The sequence below is a fragment of the Ambystoma mexicanum genome, chromosome 1p (assembly GCF_040938575.1).
Source record: "Ambystoma mexicanum isolate Mex_15411 chromosome 1p, UKY_AmexF1_1, whole genome shotgun sequence".
Lineage (NCBI taxonomy): Eukaryota > Metazoa > Chordata > Amphibia > Caudata > Ambystomatidae > Ambystoma > Ambystoma mexicanum.
The window spans coordinates 142,747,531-142,773,806 of record NC_090921.1 but is presented as its reverse complement, the minus strand read 5'-3'; the positions used below and the strand labels follow the sequence as shown (position 1 = coordinate 142,773,806).

The 26,276-nt window shown below is 49.0% G+C and overlaps 1 protein-coding gene across 2 annotated transcripts in view; it reads left to right on the top strand.

Annotated features, from left to right (window-relative positions):
• Nucleotides 1-26,276, top strand: part of LOC138567210 (alpha-2,8-sialyltransferase 8F-like) — a 364,915-nt gene that overhangs the window by 184,691 nt on the left and 153,948 nt on the right. For both annotated transcript variants that reach the window (XM_069645198.1, XM_069645190.1), the window contains exon 5: nt 25,311-25,423. In XM_069645198.1, coding sequence (XP_069501299.1) covers nt 25,311-25,423 — 113 coding nt within the window. The remainder of the gene's footprint in view (nt 1-25,310; nt 25,424-26,276) is intronic.

The following is a 26,276-nucleotide window of genomic DNA, read 5'->3' as shown; positions in this document are numbered from 1 at the left end:
AGAGGACGGATAGCCGGGTAGCGGAGGTCGAGACAAGGGTGGGCTCCGCTGAAGATGCATTGGGGGCTCTACGCTCTGAGGTCGTTGCCCTCTCCAATCGGGTCCTCGATGTGGAAAGGAAGAATGAGGACTTGGAATCCCGATCACGACGCAATAACCTTCGTATCATCGGCGTTCCTGAGAACGAAGTTCACGAATCAATGGAAGACTTTGTTGAACATACATTGCTGACACTCCTCGACTCACCCAAACTTTCCCCGCAATTTTCCATAGAGCGCGCGCACCGAGCCCTAACGGCTAAACCCAAGCCCGGCGCTCCTCCTCGGCCCATCATAGCGCGTGTGCTGAATTACCGTGACCGCGATGCCCTCCTCAAGGCCGCGAGGCTCAAGGGGGAGCTCTCACTGGGCGGTGCGAGGATTCACCTCTACCCGTACTTCTCTGTGGCCGTTCAACGTGAGCGCAAGACTTTCCTGGCGGTAAAACGCAGACTGCGTGATCTCTCAGTTAAATATGCCATGCTTTACCCCGCCAAACTCCGGGTGGAGCACGCCAACCGGGTGTTCTTCTTCACTCTTCCAGAAGAGGCCTCCAAGTTCCTGGACGAGCATTTCCCAGGCTAATACCCCCTCTTTGTCCAAGATCCTACTGCTACCCTCCAGCCCGGACAAGGAAGACCCGCATCCTGCCACCTTCCTATACTTGAGTCATGCTGGTTTTATATTCTGTACTCTGTTTAAAATGATCATTGTCATGAAAACGTGCCGCATTAACATGTGCAATATCTCCGCCCAAGCTACGTACAAGTTTTTCACTGTTGGCACTTGTCATTTCACTTGTCCTGCCGTGCCCGGAGAGACACGGCCAATTCGGCCTGCAGGCCCCCAGGCGCTGATGCCACTGGTTTGGTTTTTGTTGGGGGGTTTTGGGATTGTCATCCCTCTGATTGGGGGGGGATGTGGGTGGGGGTGGAACATGTTGGGGGTTACGTTACAAAAAGCTTGGCGTTGGCAGCAATTACGGACCGCGATATGGTACTCCATGACTGTTACTGCAGTGTGGTTCAACTGGCCCACTGGCTATGGGTACTTTCTCTGATATTTCTGTTCTCACTTCAATGTCTGGGAGTGACTTGACTTTTATGAGCTGGAATGTTCGGGGGTTGGGTAACTATAAAAAGATGAGGCAGCTACTGCTACTGGCCGAGCGTCATGGATCCAAGGTTCTCTTCTTACAGGAGACGCATGCCCGCACGGAACAGTGCATAAGATTTGCCAAATCATGGGGACCCCACAGATTCTCCACTGATTTCTCTTCCCAAAGCCGCGGGGTCATGACCCTCATCCATAGGAGTCTCAAGTTCACTCTCATCTCCTCACACATAGATCCCCAGGGCAGATATGTACTGCTTCATGCTATGCTCCAAAATAGGGAGACAGTCCTACTGAACATATACGGCCCCAATATAGATGACCCAGAATTCTATGTACAGGTCTCATCCCTTCACAATAGCTTCCCCCTTGTCCCTATCCTCTGGGGGGGGATTTCAACACAATTTTTGATGTAACCCTCGATAGGTCTGGGTCCAGGCCTCGACAGCTCTCTAGAGCAGCCTACGCTGCGCTATCGTCTCTTCCCCGTCTCGCCATGGTCGATGCATGGAGGTTCTTTTACCCGGATTCCCGCGTTTATTCTTTCTATTCCTCGGTCCATGACTCTTACTCCCGTATTGACAGGTGGGTGATCTCCAATGTTCTGGTTAAGAATGTTACACAGCTACAGATTCTCCCCAGGTGCCTATCTGACCACTCTCCAGTGACCATTACCATGAATTGGGGGCCAGACCCTGGCTGTACCCGGCGTTGGAGACTGAAGACCTTTTCCCTGCTAGACCCGGAATTTTGCTCTGAGCTCGAGCTATCTATCGAGGAGTTCTTTGAGACAAACACAGGATCGGTAACATCACAGGCCACTCTATGGGAGTCCTTCAAGGTTTACATCAGAGGGATGGCGCTGTCGAAGGAGAACGGGGTTCTTAAATCGATCCGTAGAAACCTAGCAGAGAGCGAATCCAAGTTATCGACCCTTGAGGCCCAATGTTCACTTCACTCCACTCCGGGAACCCTGGCTGACATCGGGGCAGAGCTGGATACGTTCCGATCCCTGGCGGAACGCGAGCAAAAATTTTTGTATAACCCTGGCGTGGCAAGGAGATACGGGGAGGGTGAGCGCCCAGGCCGTTTTCTGGCGAGACTGATCCGTCACGAGACGGGGTCCCCACATATACTAGGGATTGAGAGACCGGATGGCTCTATGGCTGTCGCCTCACAAGACATCAACAATGAATTCTTCGAATTCTACGGAACCCTATATTCCAACACCGATGAGGTGCCAGTGGTAGAGATCGACTCCTTCCTCGACACCCTTCCCTTGACGACTCTCTCTCCGGAGTCTGCGGGTTCTCTTGATTCCCCACTTACGCTTGAGGAACTCTCTGACGCGGTGGATTCCTTATCTTCGGGGAAGGCCCCCGGCTCGGATGGTATCCCAGTTGAATTTTATAAGCGCTATAAACGACTTTTGCTTCCTCACCTGTTAGTTCTCTGGGAAGAGTCGGTTGAAGCTGGGGTATTCCCCCCCTCTCTCCACGAAGCCACGATTACGGTACTTCTTAAACCCGGCAAACCCCCCTCACAATGCTGATCATACTGCCCGCTTTCACTTATAAACTGCGATGTCAAAATATTTGCTAAGGCTTTGGCACTTCGGTTAGCTCCCCTCTTGCCATCCGTCATCCATCCGGACCAAGGGGGATTCGTTCCCGGTCGCTCCACCTCCCTGAACCTTAGACGCCTCTTCAACATAATTAACAGAATAAATCCCGAGACACACGCGGTAGCGGCCACCCTCGACATGCAGAAGGCGTTTGATTCGGTTTCATGGAGGTACTTGTGGAGGGTTCTTGAGAGCTGTAGGTTTGGCCCCTCTTTTCTCTCCTGGGTCAGATTGCTCTATTCCGACCCCGTGGCTAGGGTCCGTACAGGTGACCATTGTTCCCCCCTCTTTGGGATTGCCAGAGGGACGAGACAGGGATGCCCCTTCTCTCCCCTGATCTTCGCTATAGCAATAGAGCCCTTCGCTGACATGCTCCGTCAATTTCACGCACATAGAGGACTCCGTACTGCGGGCCAGGCAGACATAGTGTCCTTATACGCCGATGACGCCTTGCTGCTTATACGTTCTCCTTCTGTCAATTTGCTCCCAATACTGGAAGACGTCAAGCACTTCGGTCGGGTCTCTGGCCTCAAGATGAATTGTTCGAAATCTACACTTTTCCCTCTTACAGAATGCACCCTCCCCCCCCCCGGACACCCTAGGGTTCACATGGGCTCAGTCTACTTTCACCTATTTGGGGATCGAGATAACACGTCATCGAGCGTTGACATTCAATGAGAACTATCAAAAGTATCTCGTATATTTGTCATCTAAGGTCCTAGCCTGGGACAAACTTCCAATATCCCTTGCAGGTAGGATAGGCCTACTGAAAATGGTGGTGTTACCCCAGTTACTTTACAAGTTCGCTAACATCCCCCTGTGGCCGGGAGATGGTTTCTTCCGGGAATTGACTCGCACGGTCAATTCCTTTCTCTGGCACTCGGGCGCGGTCCGCCTTAAACTGGACACCTTATCTACCCCCGTGGCTCACGGGGGCTTCAGCGCCCCTGACTTCTTTAAATACTGGTTGGTATCCCAAATTCAATATACATCCTACTGGTTCGACACAACTGACCCCCCCCCCCACACGTCAAACTCGAGAAGCTTGCGGTCTGCGACCGCGACATTCGCTCCCTGTTGATACAGCCCACCCTTCGGGAGCTGGACTCACAGAGCCCAGTTACCTGCACATCCCTGGCACTAGCCAAAACGTGGAAATTGCTTGGTATCACTCACATCTTCCATGGAAACCTCCCACTATGGAACTTCCTACCTGGGGTCCCACGGGTACCATCGGCCATGGCCCGTGCTGGGCTGAGTTGGGATATGAGTTGCTGCGTGATGTGTTCGATCAGGGAATATTTGTTGAGTGGCCCGACCTCCCATTGTCCTTGAGAGGAGGCCGGAGTGTGTGGCTCCAATATTCATCTCTTCGCAGGACCCTTAAGCGTAATTATTCGACGTTTCCGGCTCTACCACCGGATGACCCTATCATTGAGGAGCTCACCTCACCCTCACCCACTAGAGGTAAAATATCAAGACTATACACTATGCTGCAATCCAGATCTATTCCAAAATTCACTAAGCTGAGGCGGGCGTGGGAGGCGGACCTGGGTGTTGAAATGTCTGATGAGCTTTGGGCGCACTTATGTGATCGCATACACAGGGTGTCCTTCAACTCCCGATTCAAATTGATACAGTTTAAAATCCTACATAGGTTCCACTATACCCCGATCAGATTGCACCACATGTCCAATGATCACTCCTCTAGCTGCCCCAGGTGCGGCCACGATGCGGCTGATTACATTCATATGGTTTGGTCCTGCCCTCGCCTTTCACAGTTTTGGGAAGCGGTCTGTTCGACGGTGTCAGCCATACTCGACTACCCCATCAATCCCTCCCCGGTGGTATGCCTCTTTCACGACCTCCCGGACCTCCCCCGGAACTCCAGAAAACTAGCGGGCCTCTGCATGCTTCTGGCTGTTCGCTCCATCCTGCTGTGCTGGCTTCGCCCCTGGCCTCCCACGCACGCCCAGTGGCTAAGAGCGGTCACGTGGGCCTCGGACTCGGAGGAAGCTTGGTCTCTCCTACAACCCACTCACTCTAGGCCCAGGAATATCTGGCTCAGGTTCCGATCTTATATGTCAGATCTGAACGTGACGCCAGCCACATCTCCCCTAGCCACCTCTCCCCACCGACCGGGGCTCACGCCCCCACCATAGCTCCCGGATCTCGTGTTGTTTATGTTATGAAGGTGCCCAACGGCTGTACACATCTGTGTTGTAACCCATGTTTTACCTGCACTGTACTTATTGTTCCTGTATTGTACCTGTCTGGCGATGTTCGCCTGTCTTTTTTGCTGCCACGCTAAATGAATAAAAAGAAGTTTAAAAAAAAAGAATACAACAAAGAAAAGAACCATATTACCCAGTTTTACTATTACCACAAGGGATTACTCATAGAGGACACTTGGATATTACCATGTTTTACATCTGTCTCACGGAATATATAATTTCATATAAGGATTACAGTTCAAAGAGCCTTATTTTCATGTTAGGAACAAAGAATTCATACGTATAGTCAAAAAAAGAAAGAGATCTAAATTGTCAAATCAAATAAGGTCAACCCTATTATCGTGGATTAACAGCCTAGGTGCATTACAACTGGCCTCTCACTTCATTTCTAAAATTGAATTACAACAATTACAACAATTTAACAGTCACATTGGAATCTGTATTAAAAAGGTTCACACTAAAATGTTTCCAGGCACTTCCCCATACTGTTGGAGACGTTGTGGCGAGAAGTGCGACTATTGGCATCAGTGGTGGGAATGCCGGGAAGCGCAAATGTATTGGAAGGAAGTCCTAGGGGGATTCACACCATAGATGGGATACCCAGAGTTCTCACACCAGTGTTAATCTTGTTTGGCGTTGAATCAGATGAAGAAGACACTTGTGAGTCACTCTCGTATATGCCTCGCAACCTACTGTTGGCGGCAAGGGTATGTTTAACAGTCAAATGGAAGGCAGCCTCCCTTCCCACAAAAAGAGAGTGGCTAGCCAAAGCACACGCAATTTACGAAATGGAAAGTCTGACAGCCGCCGTCATGGAGTCTCGTAAGAACATAGACATGATGTGGTTACCCTATTTAGAATATTACACAGCATACTGGGAATCGCAAGACCAACTGACTGATACCCAGGCCGAGATTACTAAGCAGTGCCACTAGAAGTGCCTCAAGTCACCCACCGACTTCCCTTTAATGTAAATTAACCTGTAATGTACTCTGTACAATGTAAATTAAGTACAATGAATGGTGCTATGCAAAGTTCCGACCATTCCAGGGTAATTGATTTATTAAATCACGTTGAGTGCGGGTTGGGGAGGGATGGAGGGAGGGGCAATTATGACAAGTTACGCTTTGTTTCTATTATTGATACTCACTTTGTAGTTGTTGTACCGACACGCCTTTGACCATTACTGTGAAGCCAACATGTATTATGTCAAACTTGTTAAAAAAAAATCAATAAAAACCTATTATAAAAAAGTTCACAGTAAAACCATTAAATTCCTCCCTATTAATCCGAAACGCAAAGCAAAGGAATCGCTATGTATGTCCCAGATAGATTACATAATAAGCAGCAGCTGCATTATTGCCTATGTATCCCAGTTTAAAGGCCCGTGGAGGGAGAAACCGCTATACTGTATCCTGGTCTTTATACAGATTCAGGGATTTAATAAACGACGCTATTGTCAAGCTCTCAGTGGTGTTCTGAATGTTAATGCACCAGGACCAAATATAGTTGTCATCTCTCTAACTCCCCATTTTGCAAACTTGGCCATATGGGCAGATCTTTTTTCACGTAAAACCGGGCATGAGAGTAATAGGAGCTTCCTGGTTTCAATTTCCCCTACCTTCTCCCAAATTCGGCGAAGAGAGTTTTCTGGGCCTACCATTTTCCTTCTAAATAACAGCTCACGGGTTGGCAAAATATTCCAACGTAGTTTTAGAAGAATCGTCAGATAATAACAATGGAATTGCATGGGGAAGGGTGAAATAACCCCACGCTTTTTATGCTCCCACTGTAGATGGCTCAAGGAAGGGTAGGTATGGAATTTGTCTATGGTTACGATCCAATCCTTCTCATATAACAAACATTTCACTGTATCTGGGTTTGTTACCAGCCTCTCTCTCTATCTGAGTCAAGATCACACAGAGATTAATCACATATATCCCGGATGTTAGCCATATACTTGCTGGGATCATTTCCTGATCCCGCACCAAAGGACCCATTTACCCAAATCAGCATAAAGTGTATTCCACAATGGGGCAATCAGGCTGCGAAAAAGGGATAACAATCTCCATCTCTACCCGGTCCTGCAGCAAGGTTATTCCTAATTCCTATCTGACGGCAGCCATTGGAATATTGTAAGGTAACTTCAGCGTCCGTCTCCACAACCTTCCCTCCAGTGTTTCCCAGAATATCTCTAGCTCACAATAGTGCAGGTCCATCCCTTAAGTCAATTTTGGCACAACTTTACCCTCGTAAAGACAGATCGACGGTTTAATAGGAAAAACTGACAAATGTTTTATTTAATTTCATCATCTGGTAATTTCATCATCTGGTTAGTTAGGGGTAGGGCCTTCTGTTTAAGGAAAGAGCGAAGTCCACATCCTAAGGTTGCTCCATTAAATGAAATCCCAAATAGAGGACATTCGAGGTACATTCTATAGGCACGCCCTGTATGCTCCAACCCTGCCTTTTTTCTCCGGCCCCTTAGCAGCGCCAAAAATCAGGTTTTCCTAGGATTAACAATCAATTCATTTTCAGACGCAAACGCTGCAAATGTATTTCTCAAGCATGGGGTCTGGCATGGATTCACATGCTCATGAATATTCCCCGTCGTCAAGCTGGGAATCCTCGGTGAAGAAAAAATCAGTATCAGTTTCGTTTCTGATCTGTCTTTCTTAGTAGTAACCAATCACTGGTCTCTGGGTCATACTGCCCCCAGCCAATGACTGCCCTCTCCCTAAGCCCCGCCCCTGGCAGCCATCCTCAGATTTTTAGCGTACGTTCAAGTGTTGGGAGTCTTCGTGATATAGCTCTCGAGCTTTTACTGCGTTTTGTGTTTTTTCAAAGAGTTTTATCTCAATTTTCGGTCAATCGAGCCTCAAGCTCCACCGTTTCTACTTCCGATCAACGGGGACCCGTTTCGGAATTTTCTACACCCCTCAAGGGTGAAGTTTTCGTCGAGTTACGCTTCTTGGAGGATTCCAGAAGTTTCTGAGGCCTACCTCGTGGACATGGCCCAGGAAAAGGGAAGCTCGACACCCGGATCCAAGCTGTTTAGGAACTGCCCTGGATGCAGATTACAGAATGTGTTCAAGGAGGACGAGCATTCTAGATGCCTCTACTGCCTTCACAAAGACAAAACGCACGTGGAGAAGGATTGTACGTTTTGCATGAACATGACGGATCGGACTATGAGGGATCGTCGGACCCGTCTCGCCAACTGGCTGGAAGGAAAGAGCCCAGCAGGTGAGAAGAAGAAGAAGAAGAAGTCCGAACGGTCTTCTAAGTCCTGTGAGGGCGCTCCGGCGACCCGACAAAAGGCAAAGCACTGCAAGTCCGCGGGCACCGGGAGCGCCAAACGGTTGGGCTCCTCGGCTGCCAGGCAGGGTGCACCTTCACCGGCGCAATCAAACACAAGCCAACGCCCTGGCTCGGGGAAGAGAAAATCGGAGAACCCGGCTAAGCTTCTGGAGAGGCCCCAGTCGATCGCGAAGGAACCAGCCGAGGGGGAGCGAGGCGGTGACCCTCCCCCCAAGGGGAAGGCCTCCAGCGCACACAAGGTGGTGAAGGCCTTGATTCACCCGGCTAAGGCCTCTATCGAGGTAGTCGCGACGGCCCTGGCAAAGCCTGTGGAGGCTACCCCAGTGGAGGCGACCTTGGGGCCCAGAGTTTCCCTGCCACCGCGGAGGGAATCCTCTTTTCAGCCCATCGAGAAGAACCCCGTGAAGACACCGGTGGAAAAAGAGGGGGGGGCGGTAGCCGTTACGGACACGGATACAGCCTCCGAGGAGGAGCTGGTTGAAGTCGTGGAGGGCCTCAAGAAGAAGTTTGAGGAGGTTCGGTCCCACAGGAGGAATCCCAATGAGGAGGACGAAGAGAGCGACGGCGGCGCCAATGAGGTTCCCGTGGAGGAGGAGCAACCATCGCGCCTGTCGCAACCCGAGTCACAGGACAACTCGGTGGCCATTTTGATGGCAATCCAAACCTCATGCACGGAGATAAGGACGAGATTGCCCCTACCCCCAACGGATGACCCAGCAGAACCGGGCCCATAGGGAAGCCCTCCAAACAAGAGGAGGAGAGTTCATCCACCCCCGCCCTTCCAGCCCTAACGGCCCTCGCAGCCTTTATCTCCTACCCCTGTCTCTGGGGATGACACGGGAACAGATACAGCCACAGCGGGGACAGATGACGACGGTGGTGACGACGGGATGGGCCTCCCATCACCAACCCCTCAGGCCTCCCCGCCCGACCAAATTGGCTCCTTCCAAGCCATGATTGCCAGGGCATCCAAGCTTTTCCAGCTCTGCCCCGAAGAACATAAAAAGGAAGGCTTCCTCTACCAACGGCGCAAGGCCAAGAGGAAGACGGTCCTCATGGTGCCGTTGCTGGATGACATCTGGGATGAGGGACTTGCTCTTCTGAAGAACCCGTCCACGATGCCTGCCAAGAGGGACCGGTACGAGAAGAAGTACCAGGTCCCCGATGCCGCCCCTTTGTGCCTTAGGGCTCAGCCGTCCCCGGATTCAGTCGTCTCGGCGGCGGCCAAGAAGAAAGTGGCGGGGGCATCGGCTTCAACTTCCCCACCGGACGGCGATGGAAAGAAACTGGAAGCCATGGGACGACGAGTCATCTCGTCTGCGGCAATGCCAATTAAGGCGGCCAACGCCCTAGCGATTGTCGCCCGCTATGACTGGGAGTTGTGGTACAAGATCACCCCCCTGTTGGACTTCCTACCGGATGACAAGAGGGCAGAGGCCCTGGAGATCCTACAGGAAGGTGAGGTGGCGTCGAACCACGCCATAACGGTAGCCACGGACATTGCCGACACCGGTTTCCGCCAGTTGGGCAACAGCGTTTGCCTTCGACGGCGGGGATGGCTCAAGGCAACAGATTTCCGCCAGGACGTGCAAACCATAGTTTTGGACATGCCCTTCGACGGGAACAACCTGTTTGGAAAAACAGTGGATGAGTCACTTCAGGCCATCAAGACCGACACAGAGACGGCTCGGGCCTTGGGAGTTTTGCAGGAACGACGGCCGCCCTTTCGGAGCTCCGGAGGCAAGCAAGGTGCCTCCAAAGGATTCGGCGGTGGCTCCTCGACGTACCATCAGGCGGCCCGATCCTCATCGCAAGAGGCCTACAGAGGACGAGGCAAGTCAGGTGGATCTCGCCGTTGTCGCCAGGGAGGCCAAGGCGGCAAGGCCTCTGCCAAGCAAGACTGAACCAGCCGTAGCGTCGGGCCACCACCTGAGCACCCCGGTGGGAGGCCGGCTGGCGAAGTTCGTCAGCGTGTGGGAGTCCATCTCCACCGACCGTTGGGTGCTGGATGCCCTGGCCCGCGGGCACACTCTCGAATTTCTAAAAAAGTGCCCCCGCATTCCTCCCCTGGCCAGGAAGGAAAACCACGTCCCTCAACTGCTGTTAGAAGTAAGGGCGATGCTCAAGAGACGAGCCGTCGAGCTTGTCCCAAAGAGGCTCCGGGGCTCCGGAGTGTACTCAAGATACTTCCTCATCAGAAAGAAGACTGGAGGATGTAGTCCCATCCTGGACCTGCGTCGATTAAACAAATACATCAAGGCAAAGAAGTTCCGGATGGTCACCCTCCAGCAAGTGCTGGGCCAGCTGGAGGAAGGCGACTTCCTATCGTCGTTGGATTTGGAGGAGGCGTACTTTCACATCCCCATTCTAAAAGGACACCAAAAGTTTCTCAGGTTCGTAGTCCAAGGACGGCACTACCAATTCAAGGCCCTCCCATTCGGATTGAAATCGGCACCCAGGGGATTCACCAAGTGCCTGGCACCAGTGGCGGCGCGGCTGCGCCTGCAGGGGATCCACGTCTACTCCTACCTGGACGATTGGCTCATCCGAGCAAGAACAAGGGAACTCGCCGTTGAGCACACAGCGAAGACCGTCCAGCTGCTCACGGACCTGGGATTCTCCATCAACTTCCCCAAATCCCATCTGGTTCCGTTGCAGGTCGCACTGTTTCTGGGAGCCAGGCTCGATACAGTAGCGCGATTGGCCTCGCCGTCGGAAGAAAGGACGAAGATCCATCCTGGGCAAGGTGCAGCGTTTGCTAGCCACAGACGTGGCCAGGGTCAGGTCCATCAATTCCCTTCTCGGGATGATGTCCTCATGCATCTACCTGGTGCGCCTATGCAGGCTTCAGATGCGTCCCATACAGGAGTTACTCGACGCCCGTTGGATGCAAGCGGCGGGCAGTTTCGAGGACAAGATCACGCTCAACGAAGTTTTCTGCCAAGCAATTCCCTGGAATGGTGGGGAGCGCACACCAGAGATCTTCACGCGAGAGGCCTTTGGCTCCCGGAGGAGAGGCCACTTCACATCAACATCCTGAAGCTCCGAGCAGTGTTCTGGGCCCTCAGGTCATTTCTCCCGTCCCTCAGGTGCAAGGTGGTGAGGATCATCACCGACAACACCACCACAATGTTCTACATCCGGAAGCAGGGGGGAACCAGATCCCCAGCCCTATCCAAGGAAGCCCAGGATTTGTGGCATTGGGCGGTTGCCCAGGGGACCCTTTCATCTAGCAGGGATAAAGAACACCATCGCCGACTCACTCAGCAGGGAGCTGCGCTCGTGCCACGAGTGGGTACTACGTCAAGACCAAGTGGATCGACTCTTCCAACGATGGGGCAAACCCCAGATCGACCTGTTTGCGACGGCGACGAACTCCAAGTGCCAGAGGTTCGCCAGCAGGTTTCCCCAACCGAGGAGCATGGGCGATGCTTTCTCGTTTCCCTGGGACGGCATGTTCCTGTATGCGTTCCCTCCGTTGCCGTTACTACTTCGACTCTTCAACCAACTCAAGAGGTCCCGGTGCAGGATGATCCTTGTTGCACCGGCGTGGCCGAGACAGATCTGGTTCCCGGACCTTCTGGACTTGTCAGCGTCCCCACCAGTCAAACTGTCGACGGACGCAGATCTTCTCTCCAGAGGAGGTGCCATCCTTCATCACGACCCGGAGTCGCTGAACTTGCAGGCCTGGCTCCTGCAGCACTAGGGTTTGGAGGGTACGATATCCTGGCGGACTGCAAAGAAGTTCTTGCGAAGGCCAGGGCGTCATCAACTCTCAAGTGCTACGGACACAAGTGGAAGAGGTGCTCTGTCTGGTGCCGTGCACAGAAGATTAACCCTCTACGGATTACGGCCCCTCAAGTGCTGCCGTACCTACTGTCGCTGGCCTCACGCTTCCATCAAGATACACCTGGCAGTGATTTCCCGATACACCACAACTGCAGGACGGTCATCCCTGTGGTCTCATCGCCTGGTGAAGGAATTTATGAAAGGACTGTTCCGATCGTTCCCGCAGGTGAAGGCTCCGGCCCCGGCGCGGGAGCTCAACATGGTGCTGACCAGGCTCATGGGGCCACCATTCGAGCCTCTGCATTCGGCACCGTTGAAGTTCCATCACCTCCACACGACGGGTGGGAGAGATCCAGGCCCTATCCTGCCTCCATACTTGACTTTCCACAAGACGAGGGTGGTGCTGAGGATGCACCCCTCCTTCATGCCCAAGGTGCCGTCGGACTTCCACCTCAACGAGTCCTTGGTGTTGCCAGTTTTCTTCCCGTCGCCTTTGTCGCCGGCCGAGAGGACTTTGCACTCGCTGGATGTAGCTGGAGCGCTGAAGTTCTACGTGGACCGCACAAAGAGTTTTCGGAAGACATCACAGCTTTTTGTGAACTTTGGACCTGTGAACCAAGGGAAGGCCCTCTCAAAGGCTTCCATTTCCAGATGTCTCTCAGGATGCATCATGCACTGTCACTGGTTAGAAAACCGACCGTTGCCCGGCCGTCCGAGAGCCCATTCGACCAGAGCGATCGCTGCTACCACGGCGTTCTTGTCTGGTGTGCCTCTGCTAGATATCTGCTGGGCTGCTACGTGGAGGTCGACGCACACCTTCACGAGATTCTACTGCGTCGACCGGGATTCCAGGGAGGAGTCCAGGGTCGGCCAAGCAGTGCTGCGCAACCTGTTCACCTGAAGGTGGGCCTGGTGAGGAGGTAAGAGTTGCTTAATGTTGAGTTTATGTAATGCTTAATGTTGAGCCTTTGCCACCTCCCGTGGTTGTGCATGTGTGTACTGCTATGTATTCTTATATTCATGAGCATGTGAATCCATCCCAGACCCCATGCTGGAGAAGGAACAAGTTACTTACCTGTAACTGTTGTTCTCCAGCATGGGTCTGGCATGGATTCACATGCGAACCCTCCCTCTTACCCCTCTGCAGCTCTTCACTTGGTCATACTGCCACTTTACATGCTACCGAATCTGAGGATGCCTGCCAGGGGGGGGGCTTAGGGAGAGGACAGTCATTGGCTGGGAGCAGTATGACCCAGAGACCAGTGATTGGTTACTACTAAGAAAGACAGATCAGAAACGAAACTGATACTGATTTTTTCTTTACCGAGGATTCCCGGCCTGACGACGGGGAATATTCATGAGCTTGTGAATCCATGCCAGACCCATGCTGGAGAACAACAGTTACAGGTAAGTAACTTGTTCCTAATTAAGCGTTGGAGGGCCACTTTGGTGCAGTCGAGCAGCAGGAAATTATCTGCATATGCCAGCCAGGGGATACGCAGATCTCCCAGTTTTGGGGTTACCGGGCCCACTTCTGCCAGATACTCTCCAATGTTGGATACATATAAATTTAAAAGCCCGGGGGCAAGAGAGCACCCCTGTCTCAAACCTACTTTGGTTTCGATCCAACCAGACAAGTTCCCCTCCAGGTAAAGCCTAACACAGATTCCTGCATCATCATAAAGATCCATTATTAACCTCAATAGGCCTCCTGGAAGCCCTCATTTTGCCAATTCAGCCCACAGGCTGTTGACAGATGAATTGACGCTACATACATTTCTCCACCATAACTTCCCCATGCAGTTTCCTGAAGTGCCCTCATTACCAATCCATTCAGATTCGTGGAGTGGCCTACTCTAAACCCCGTCTGGAGTTTGTTTAATCAATGGGAGCTGGACATCCACTCATCCAAATGTAGTAGCAGAATAGATGCAAACATTTTACAATCGGCATCGATTAATGCAATGGGTCTATAGTTTCGGGCCTGATGTCTCTCACAGCGTTTATTGATAAGGACTACATATGTGGTTTACCAAGTACTCGGAAATACACCGCCTTTTATAATATTCTTAAATAGCACTATGAGGATCTGCGCCCAGGCAATAGGATGGCCCTTGAAAGTGTTGTTGGTCAGGCCATTCGGTCCTGCCGCCCGGGAAGATTTTGATTTTTTGATAAGCCTCAACACCTCCTCATATTCAATGATAGGCAGCCAATCTCTGACAGTGTTAGGCTGTCACACTTCAAAAACAAATCATGGCAGGTGCAGCAATTTAAATGGCGCAGGGGGATGCCCCTTGTTTCAGGGGCATTTAAAAGTGCATCCCATTTGTGGATTCTGGATGCACTTTTAAATGCCCTGAAATGCCCCCTTATATGCACAAAAGGAGTGCATTTAAGCTGCGCTCATTCAGATGCCCTTTCCATATTGCGCTGTCCTCACTTGCGCGAAAAACCTTTTGGAGTATCTGGCCCTCAAAGTCTCTCAAGAGCATCAATATATCTGGTGAAAGACTCATTAGGAAAAAAATGGGCAGACTTGATTAGTAAAAAACAAAAATACACAACTGCAGGTTGGCATTTTTTATCCTACAACACCCCCTTGCCAGGTTAGAATGGCGTAGGGGAGGGCCTAATACCCCGCCAGATGGCCACAATGTCAGAATTTGCCAAATATTTAAAAACAATACTATTTGCATTCCCATGACTAGTTCCCGCCTTATGCTCCCTCGTGAAGTACAGCCTGTGCAGGCTAAGCAACTTTGTGAGATGTATTCCTTTATTGTCATGCTCCATATTTAAGTGATAGTTATATGTTTGTTTCCTAAATGTAGTTTCTGTTAAGGTCTAAAGAAATGTGAAGCCCAAACAATTGTTTATCATTCTTTCTGCATAGCTGCTCCACCTTGCTTTCAATTAGAGAGCTGTCAGTTAAAGAATGTCCCATTTTACTCTCTGCTTTTCTCATCCATTTGAGCTAGAACTGTTATTATTAACTGAAAGCTGGTGCTATCAGCACAGGGGCATAGCAGAGGGCGATAGTCAGCTATCAGCACAGGTGCATAGCGCAGGGTGATAGCCAGCCCTTGAAATGCCAGCTGACTTTTCACTATCCAAACAACCTTTTTAGGAAGTTTGTTGGTGTATGTGCACTGTGCAATGGTACTATAGAGGATCAAAACAAGTGGCTGCATTGGCATGTGCAGTGTGTTAACTGCAATTGCCTTGCTATTGCATGGCAGAGATATGCTGCCCCCTCACTACAGACAGGACAGAGGACCGGAAAGTGAACATTCCGAAAGGCTAGGATAGTAGTGTGTTGCCAACTGGTGGCACCAAGCGCAATGAATGTCAGACGAGAATAAAAATGAAGCAGGTGCACTAAATTAATAGCTGCTATGGAATGAGGCTCTGGGGCGCGAAGTACCATTCTTCTGGGTTATACATGAAGCAGAGGTGTAGACAGGGTGTAGCCTGAGCAGGAAGGCCCACCCAAAATCTATAAATGCCCACTCAGCAGCACCGTATGGGCATTTACAGATATAAATGTCACTGTGGTGGGTCCAATTACATTATCTTCAAGCCCCAATCCTGGCTACGCCTCTAACTTGAAGGGGCTCCTGTTCAAACCTCACAAATGTAAGTTGGTCCATCTTGCAGGGCGTCGGCACTCTTCTCGGACCCCGCAGAGAGAGGGAGAGTGAGAGCGAACCTCACAGAGTGAGAGAGGGAGATGGTTGTCCAAGGGAACATTAAGCCTCCGAAGGGAATCCAGATTGAGGAGTAGCAAGATTATACTAATACGCGGCTAACTTGAGTCTAGAAGTAGGTAGCAGGGCATACTCTTAATGTGGGATTAAATAGAGTTCTGTCTTTAGTAGTGTGTGGCAGTGTTGTATTCAGTTTGATGTGGATTCAAATATACGTGTTGCTATGTTCTCTTGATTAGCTCACCTGCACAAGGCCATAGGTATGCTAATCTGTAGCTCAGAGGGAAATTGGTGGGTTATTTTGGAGTGGGGGACTCTCGAAGGGCATTGAGGAGACCTAGTTGCAGCATGGTACATCTTGCTAAGAGGTGTATGAAAAGTGTGCTCAGAACCTCTCTCAGTCCGAGTTGACCTGGCAAAGGCACCCGGTGTGCTAGCTACAATAGGAAGGGTGTGTGGCTGAGAGGCATGACTAGCCTCTGCTGGGCATCTGTCTGTGTCCTTAGCCTCAATGTACAACAACCTGCCCTCCAAGTATATCCTTTGATTCTCAGAGTTTATTCATTTAGACTCCATCAGAACCCACTTGTGCAAAGACTATACATTGGGAGACAGTCTTGCTTCCAAACAATTCTGCCTGCGGCATTTCCGAAAATGTAGATGTGTTATTTCTGTCATTTTTTAACAAAAATATTTCCATCCATGTTTTAGAGACTACCTTATCCGCCAGGACGCACACAGAGTACCAGCTCCCTCTTAGAATGAAGGGCGCGCACATGGGCAGCAAAGATTACTAGCTTTTTAAACAAACAGCAGGAGTAGAACCTTTGAGGAACCCACCTTCGGGTTGACTACACATGCAGCAAGCCACGGACAATAAAGCACAGATTCTTGCAACTATCTAAACAATTCAACTACCACTTCTTCAACTAAAGTTGGCGGGTCTACACTATGTGCGAACCCATGGAGCCCAGAACCATCTGACCAACTCTAGTAGTGGATCACATATTGAAACCACCTGGCCTTGATAAAGACCCGTAGGTCGAAACATGTGCTGGCTGTTCTGTTCCTTCACAAATGCACCACTGTTTCTATGATTATAATTGTAACCTTTGTGGGCATTGCCGATAGGGGTAAACCAGCAATCCTTACATTACTCGACTTATCCGCTGCGTTTGAATTGATCGATCACTCTCGACTGGTTACTTTACTGGTTGATCAGGCACATTGTTCCCTGCTGGCCTCACAATGGATCGCATCATTTCTTGGTCCTCAGATATGCACGAGTAGCAGTTGATACTGTTTGCTCCATTCCTGCACTTGTTACCTGTGGTGTACCACAGGGTTCTTGTATTTTCACCCACATTATTTAATGCGTATAGCATGTATACCATCCCCTTCTTGTGCTCCTTGAAGACCTGGGTGTCCAGTTTACTAATTATGCTGATGACAGTCGGGTCATAATTGAGCTATCAGGAAATCATCTCAGCGACACCAAAACCATGAACTTCATTTATCAAACCATTCAGGCTTGGATGGCCACTAATTCACTTGCCCTTAATGCTGAAAAAACTGAGCTTTTGTTTATTGCTTCCAAGAATAAAAAAAAAAAAATGGGCTCTGACTATGATAGTTCTATCATAGACGATAATACCATAAAAGTAGCCACAACAATTAAGACCATGGGCATCATGATTGATGCCGAACTTACCATGAAATCACAGGTTGCTCAGGTCAAAGCCACATGTAGCTATGTAACTAAACTTCTGAATCACACTCGACCATATATTTCCATACAAAATATGTCTATATGCATAGCTTAGTGATTTTGCAGAAAGTAAGATAAATGTAATGCAAGAGACTAATATATATTCTTTGATTCGAAATTGATATGTAAAGTTGTAAAATGTAAACATTTATTTTTGTAACCGATATTTGAAAGGTTGATTTAATTAAGGTGATACAATTAAAAAAAATAAAAAAATGTTTAAAAAAATATGTCTCTGCTCGCTACGGCATTGGTTAATATGCGCCTCGATTACGGAAATATTCTGCTGGCTGGTTGCAAACTACACAAAACAATGCCGTGAGAGCTGTATTCTGTCTGTCTCGTAGAGATCATGTTTCAGTGGCCAGACAGAAACTTCACTGGCTACTGGTGAAACAGCGTATTACGCACAGAATTCTTTCATTGACTTATAAATGTCGCAATTCCGATGTGCCCAAGTATCTGTCCGATTGGCTATCCGCTTGTAGAGGGGGCCGCTCACTGCATTCCTATGACCTTGAAAAACCTTAGATTCAAACTCACTGGGTTCGGTGGCACTATGTTTGACCTTCAGGCTCCCATTGCCTGGAACGAGCTCCCGATCCACTAGAGGCAGACCAACTCCATTTACGACTTCAAGAAGGGAGTAAAATCCCACTTGTTCAAGAATGACCCGACTAATTCTTATCATGGCTCTCTGTTTTTTGACGTTTAGGGTTCTTCTTTCGAGTTTGTCCGTCTCGTTTGTTTATCTGTTCGCTTTGAGGCCCCTGGGCGATTTAGCGCATTACAAAAACTACATCAAATCACATCAACGCAAACCTGTCCCAAGGACCGGTCTGACACTGACGCATTGTGTGTACTAAATATGCCGTCACATTGCCTACTAATAAAACACAGACAAGAACCCTGCAAGCACAAAGTTGCCTTTGGACCTTCTTTTCTCTATGTTTTGGAGATGCAGGTGGCTTATGAACAGTAACAGATCCTGCTGTACAATTTTTCATAATCGAGGCGAGGTGCCCTTTGGGTGTGCCCATGTAGAATTGTGTTTACATGCAGTGCTTTCCATCAGTACGTGAAAACAACCTTTACACGCTCTGTCATATAATGTTCTCCTCCAACACAAGGGTCAACAGTTTAATCAACCGGCACCTGTGTGATACCATCCTTGCCTGCTACTTGCACACTCCACATGTGAGACCGATCACACATGGCATAGTGCTTGCCAGTGGGGTAGCAGAGAGGGTTGAGCAGATGCCAAGTGGTTCATGGCAGGCAGCAGTGTCACTTTTGCCCCCCTCCTCTTTTAGCAGCTCCCCATACACTTGATGGATGGGATTTCTGTTCTCTGCTAAATGCATTATATGACATGTAACCCTAAGTAGTTACAATTCAATTGAAGACATTTCCAAATTCAGCTTGTGGTGAGTACTTGCTCCCAGAAAAAACACATGAATTATCAATAGAGGAGCAGGGTGCTTTGATCCGTGGACCGATTACCTCAAGTTATCACACTTCACTGCACAGGTGGAAGCAAACCTCCACTATTACCACGCTGTGAGGCCAGTTGTTGTGTCAAGCGTGCAAAAGCTTCGACCGCCATATTGTCAATCACTGTTTTTGTTACTCTTTTTGGATGGAAAAACAAAAACATCAAAATAAAAAAAATAAAACAATGCCAATTTAAGAAAGGTTTTGGAGAAGGCAAGCATCGGCCTCAGCTCCCGCGGCTGCTCCCTTTTCAGAAGTGAGCATTCAATCCACTTCCCTACCAGGGTCATGACTATGACACCCGTAGACAAGTACAGAGGGTTCAGCATCATGCATTGCTATTCGCTCAGCTAAATTCCTGTGCATGAGAAGTGGACTGTGTGTCTAGTGCCCCACCGGGAACCAGAGACGTTGCTAGGGGGGCTGAGGAGGATACAGCCCCGGGTCTTTTGGTTGTAGCCCCAGATAGCTCAGGGGCTACAACCAAAAGACTAGCTAGCCCCGAGTCCCGACACTCCCGACATTAGTGTAGTCCTGGATCTTTTCCATACCTAGCAACGACCCTGCCGGGAAGAGACTAGAGGGGTACAGTTACGGCAATGGGAAAAACATGCATGACTTTTTGTGTTTCTAGGGTTAGCAACAGGGAGTGCTTTACTGCAACATCTGAAGGGAGGCCTGTACAGATTTACCTTGACACTCAGAGGGCTAGCTCTACAGGCCATATTGATGCCCTTCAAGTTTATTCTGGTCCTTATTTAAGGATGCATAGGATTTATAAAGTGTGTACTTAGCTGGGAAGGTAATGTAGATGGGTGACACATCCAGGGTGTTACAAGTAAGGATGCAGGAGTAGAAGTCGAGCGGGGCTGGGTAGGAGGCGCGAGGGTCGCAGGGAGCTCCAGAAGGGGAGAGTTAGGTCTGAGTGGAGCAATTCAAGAACTGAATGAATACATAAGTGTGGTGCGGTTCTGCAAGGTGAATCACATCCCAATGAAAATGTATCCTCAAGAACACCATGTAACCAGTAGACCAATTCAAACTAAAATCAAAACAAGATCTCATTGAAACTAGCAATCAATTTAGACGCCCAGGCGCACGATCTGAACTTAATAATCTCTACATCCAATTTTATAATTCGACTGACTACTGAGTATCGGCCAACACTAGGTTCTGCTCCCAGGCAACAAGTTTAACAAAGGAACTAATACTTATTAATGCAGGGAAGGCGCACTACGTTTTACTCACCATGTAACCAGCAGGCCATGCCTAGCATAGTAGTTCATTTGCAGACCTTGGAACCCAGAAAGTCGTGTTATAGTGGAGTTTGTGACACAGATATCTCAAAACTCTAAACACACATAATACAAACATTGAAATTCCGCCGTTCAATGCGTCCATTAGTAAAGGGCCAATTGCATTTGCTGATACTCCAAGGCCTGTCCTGGTTTGCACATTCTGGTCTATCCCAGACCCCAGGCTCTTCTAACTGCAGTACCTTATGTTCAAGTTGCTCCTGATACCATACATGTTCTCTGTGCGATCCCATCAAGATACATCCAAAAAATAACTACTATAAAAGCTGAGACCCAGGCCACCTGCACTGACCCACGTGTCCTATGACATTTCACCACTAGGAGTGCCACTAATCCTTGGGAAAGCCTCATTGTGCTGCTTACTGCAACTCCTGGAATCTGGCAAACATTAGAACATGAAAAATGCTTATCTTCCTGGGCAACTCATGACTGAGTGACTGCAGTTCAAAATGTCTATCAACTGCAAACATGCAGTTTGATATTAATAGTGATTTATCATGTTCAGTAATCGCTATTGGTAGTCAAGGCAGCACGGGGTAGACGTTCTCTTGCCACCTTAGTTGCATGCGGTGGTGGGGAGCAGTGGATCTGCAGAAGTCGATGGATGAGATACTTAGGACTAAGACAAAGCCAGGAGAGTCTACATGAACCGCGGCATCGCTGACTGTGCTTTGCCTGAGAAGTATAGGGACAGGAAGACTCTGTTCAGTAGCCTGCGGTTGGAAAAGCTCCTCGTGACCACTCATGTGAGCTGCGGAGCCATTCAACTTTCCGCATCAAAGACTTCCTATCAGAATATCATCACCTTGGAAGGCTTCGTGCCTTCACACAAACGATGATATCCTACGTTACACGGCCACACCTCAGCAAGAGCCCCTACCAATACAACCTAGGAACAGGTTGGCTTTGCTCCATCTAGTTCTCAATTGTCAAAATGCATACAGCTAACAGATGGATAGGGCCAGGGTCCTTCAGTCTCACCTTAAAGATGAATTGGATATCATTGGCGTAGTTACGTATGTTCACATTTTTATTCAATCTCAGAAATTGCATTAGAAGAAGAAGATTTGAGAGGTGGGGATATCTGGTGATCCCTGTTCTGCAGGAAGAATTTAATCCAGTCCAGCGCTCGACAGAACAATATGCTAGCTGGCATCCAATATACATACATATAAAACTGAAATGTACTGCTTATGGTTATCCCTGATATTGAATGATGTTTTTGTTTGCTTTGTTTTTTTTGTGTAAAAAGAGAAAAACCTATGTAAATAAAGAGGTTAAAAAAATAGGTGGTGCTTCGTAGCTACACTTATTTGTTTGGGTGGTCTGTTGAGTGCTACATTGACCTCGCGTCACAGCGCTTGTCCGTCCGGTTTGTTGTGGGCACAGGCATTGGGTTGCTAAACCAGGTGATTGTCTGACCCAGGAATCCCTTGATGTCCTTTGCTGGCCCACTCCAAACTAAATTGCTGTCAGTAGGCGAACAGTTATCAAAGAAGACTGGAGGCGCACAGAATATAACTGGTATTTAATATGTGGCCAACATTTTTCGAGCTGACCATGGTTTATAAATTCACATTTTTTAACACAAAATAGACAGAACCGTGCAATTACAAAGTTATTCCTAATAGACTGAATCCCTACATATACATAAATGCCCCTGTCAAAAACATCTTGCTGTCCCTGGAATTGGCTGCTGTTAACCCTAGGCAGCGCTGGTGTAACGCCTATCTAGGGTGAGGGATAGACGAGAGATGGCCCTATCCTCTCTCTCTACTTTCCTAAGTATGTGCACACTATTTGGAAGTTGATAATAAACTTATTCATCTCGACTCCAAATGTGTGTATCTTATTTTCTACTGATATTAAATCATTAAATCATAGTTAAAAACTAGAGATGGACAACCGTCGTTTTCTTGTAATGCCCAATTGTTAAAACAATTACTGTGACGATGTTCTTACACCGAGACCACTTGTTGTTTGTAGTGGATATCGGGGTTCAGGTCATCACTCCTGAACCTATTCCTATGGTGTCAACCTGTTTCAGCGGTTATCAATATTTCTCCGCTTTCTTCAGGACCTCTTAAAACATTGTGTACAGTTTCATTTCTAGTATAACAATTAGAGACACTTTTTTCTTTCATGTCATGTTGTCCCACACATGGACTGAGGAGGATCTCCCCGGGATTTTCTGATGGGCGCTTGATGGAAGTTAATTCCGTGCCCTAGAAGGGGGTATAAATAGAGGAGGAACACTATCAGATACCCACTCGAATCCTTGTATGTTTCTATTCATATTCCTACATCAATGGTGGAGAGTGGCTCACCTGTCTTCATGCATACATGCGGACCACTTCTTCATGTGTTAACAGAACACCAGTGTACTTGCTGTTCTGAGAGCAGTAATTTCCAATTAGTGGTTTTAGTAAAGACTCATAAGAGTTACTGTTGCACTTTTCAATGCAAATATTCCAAAGGGTTTTTTTTACCTTGCGATCTTATTGGGTGTCGCCCAACCTTTGTCCTATTCGGACTTGTTGTCTGGGTTGGTTATGTAGGTCTGCAATAGAGATATCTAGGTGTTATTGCCTCCAGGTGGCCTAATCTCTTTTATACAATAATGGTTTCCGTATGGTGCAATTACCTTGTACATGGCACCACTTCTAATGTTGTCTCCATGTAGTCATCTCAACAGTTATTTTTGTGTTCAGTAACCCAATTGATAAAGATCTGCTTTTTTTAATCCTTCTGAGGCTGCCTCTCTACACCGCACTCTCTCTACCCCCATACCCACTCTCCCTACCCCCTCCTTCCCCCATGACATGTGCTGTTTGGGTTTCGTTTGGGCTATTTTGGAATACTTTCAATAAGTCCAACCGGGGCTGCTTTGTTATTCATATTTTCTGCCCCCAACCAAATACTCCTTCCCACACACTCCACCCCCACTCTCTACCCTCCACGCACTGCCTCACCCACCCTGCCCCAACTCTCTCTAACCCCACGCACCCTACCCAGATTTCTCTACACTACCCACCCACCATACCCCCACTCTCGCAGATTACCTACCCTTTTTCTACCCTAGCCACCCAAAATACCCCCACTTACTTTACCTCAGTGACACACTCTGTGCTCACTCTCTACCCCCCCATTTGCCTTACCCCCACTCTCTCTACCCCCACTCATCCACCTACCTCCAACTACCCCACTCCCACTCTATAACCCGCCCACCAAACACACCCCCTCTCCCTAACCCCACCCACCCCACTCTCTCTAAATCCACCCAACCTCCCCCACTCTCCCTAACCCCACTCTCTCTACCCCCACCCGTCATACCACAACTCTCTCTACCTGCACACACCCTTCCCTCACCATCTCTCTCTACCCCAAACCCACGTTACCCCAATCTCTCTACCACCACCTACCCAAACCGACACTCTCTACACCCACGCCACCCCCAATCTCTACCCTCAACCAACCCTGTTCTGCCCACCCCCTACAACCATACCCCTACTTTCTGTACCTCTGCACTCACACTATACCTACACTCTCTACCCCATCCACCCCATCCACATTCTAACCCCACCCACTCAACCCCTTCTCTCTCTACCCCATACTCCAACCCTACCCCCTATCTCTTCCCCCACTTACCCTAACCCCACTCTTTACCCCACCCACGCGCCCTACTGCCTCTCGCAAGCTCCACCCATCCTACCACCTCTATTCCTCCTCCCATCCTACCCACTTTCTCTACCACCTCTCATCCTTCATCGCACACTCTTCATTTTCTTAACCTCTCACTCTCACCCTTTCTCGCTCATATTTCCTGTTGCTCATCATCAATGGCGCCCTCTATCAATTGCTTCCTCCCATGCTCTATTCCCCTTCTCATTCTCTTGCACACCTGCACCCCTTATCACATCCTACTGTGAAAGTTTGCACTCTCCTCCTTGCACACTGGTGCCTACAAATACAAAAGACAGCAGTCGCCAAAACTATTGGCTTTGCCAATGTGTGTTAAATATGGATGCTGCTGCTATGGGTGCATTTGTTACGTGATCCAGCCCACCACAGACATTATTAAAATAGGTTATTACAGTTATCTGGGTACACTGGCCTTTTGTAAAGTCGGGCCTAGGGGTTAACAGAGAGATGCAGTAGACACACAAAATGGAAGAAAAGGCTGGAATTTTGCAAGTCTGTGAGTCCATCAATACGTATTACAAAAGGGCACTGGGGTAATATTAGCACGCAGACCCACCAGTGCAACAGGGGTGCCAGCCATGCCCCGGGCATAGTGCCACGTGGCATGGCCAATTGGAATGGGTGACCTCACAAATTCCAGAGTTATCATGACCAGAGCAACCATAAATCGCTGCTGCTATAGTAAAACATCCATAGCGCGCCCACTACTCTTGACGTACCTGCTGGGTTTACTAACCAATTGAGCCTTCGGATTCCTTCTTAGAGCTGTTTTGGACTTTTTTGTGTTGGTCCTCACATCTAATATGAATTCACCCTAAGAAGAGTTAAGTTGGCTTAATACATAATTTCCTTGGAACTTTTTCTTGCTCAGGCCTTGTATGAAATGTGGGCACGTGTAGGTCATTTCCGTGTTCATGTGTGGCAAGCAGTGCATGCCAGTCTGTGAGACATGGTTGCTTTAGGATCCGTAACTGGTGAATGTGTAGCATTTCGTTGCTTGGTGTTGCAACCCCAAAGTCCCTTAAACAATGTGTTTCTGTTCTGTTACTGTTAATGAATAAATGCAGCGCTCCCTGCAGCTGCGAAGCCTTGAGCTCAGAGGAGGCGTTCCAAAGCCCTCCCCGTAGGCAGCTCAACCTTGGTGGAAACCTCGTGTGGTTGCCTCTCCTACCAGTTTGATGGCCTTCTTCTTTCTTCACAGACATCTCCTTTCAAGAACAAGCGGTACGAGACCTGCTCTGTGGTTGGCAATGGTGGCATTTTACTGGGCAGCTTCTGTGGGGATAACATCGACCAGGCAGACTTTGTGTTCAGGTAACACCTCCTGGAATGTAGGCTTTTAAGTCTGGAGCTCCTAGTGTGGTGTGTGAAAAACAGTAACACTGGGTTGTCCCCAATGATATCCACTTGTCCCAGGCCTTTCCACAGACTGGCTGCCATCTTTGGACAGGTGAAAGCAGGTGCCCTCTTCATAAGGGGTGGTTCCCGAGTGTTTCATCCTTTGATTAAAGAGGAATGTGCTGTTATGCCAATGTGTAGCATCTTCTTGGTGCATGTGTACAGGTAATCCAGTGTCCAGGTTTTTGTGTGTCTATTTCAAATATGCTGGGAAATGTGCTGGAAGTAGTGCGGAGGGCAGCCTGGACAGGTGCACTGCCTCCATAGTGCCTCTAAGGCCTGGCTTGAGAGTTTTTATAGGTGTTGTGTCATAGTAGCCAGTTTCCAAGACACTGTAGATCCAGTTGTGGGGTCCTCTCGAGTATCCGCTGCATGCATGGGGTGTCTCTTTCTCCACAGCACTCTGAGCATGGTGTCTGTACATAATGTCTCCTTTTCATCGCCACACTCTGCTGCACAGAATGGCACTCCTCCCTATAGTGATCTTCCCATCTTCTTCATGCACAGCGCATGGTTTCTCCCCATGTTCATCTGCACACTCTTCCCATCGACGCCCTCCACATTCTCTAAATGAGCTCTTCCCGTTGCCTCCACGCACTGTGCGGGAGATCTGTCCTCTTGCTTCCACGCTATGCCCAAGTCTCTCCACGACTCCTCTACATAATGCCTGCTGGCTCTCTGCACACTCTCCATATACTGCTTCCCCATCCTCTCCATGTTGCTCTCCAATCCACTCCACTCTCCGTGCATGTCTCTTTTTCCCCTCCAC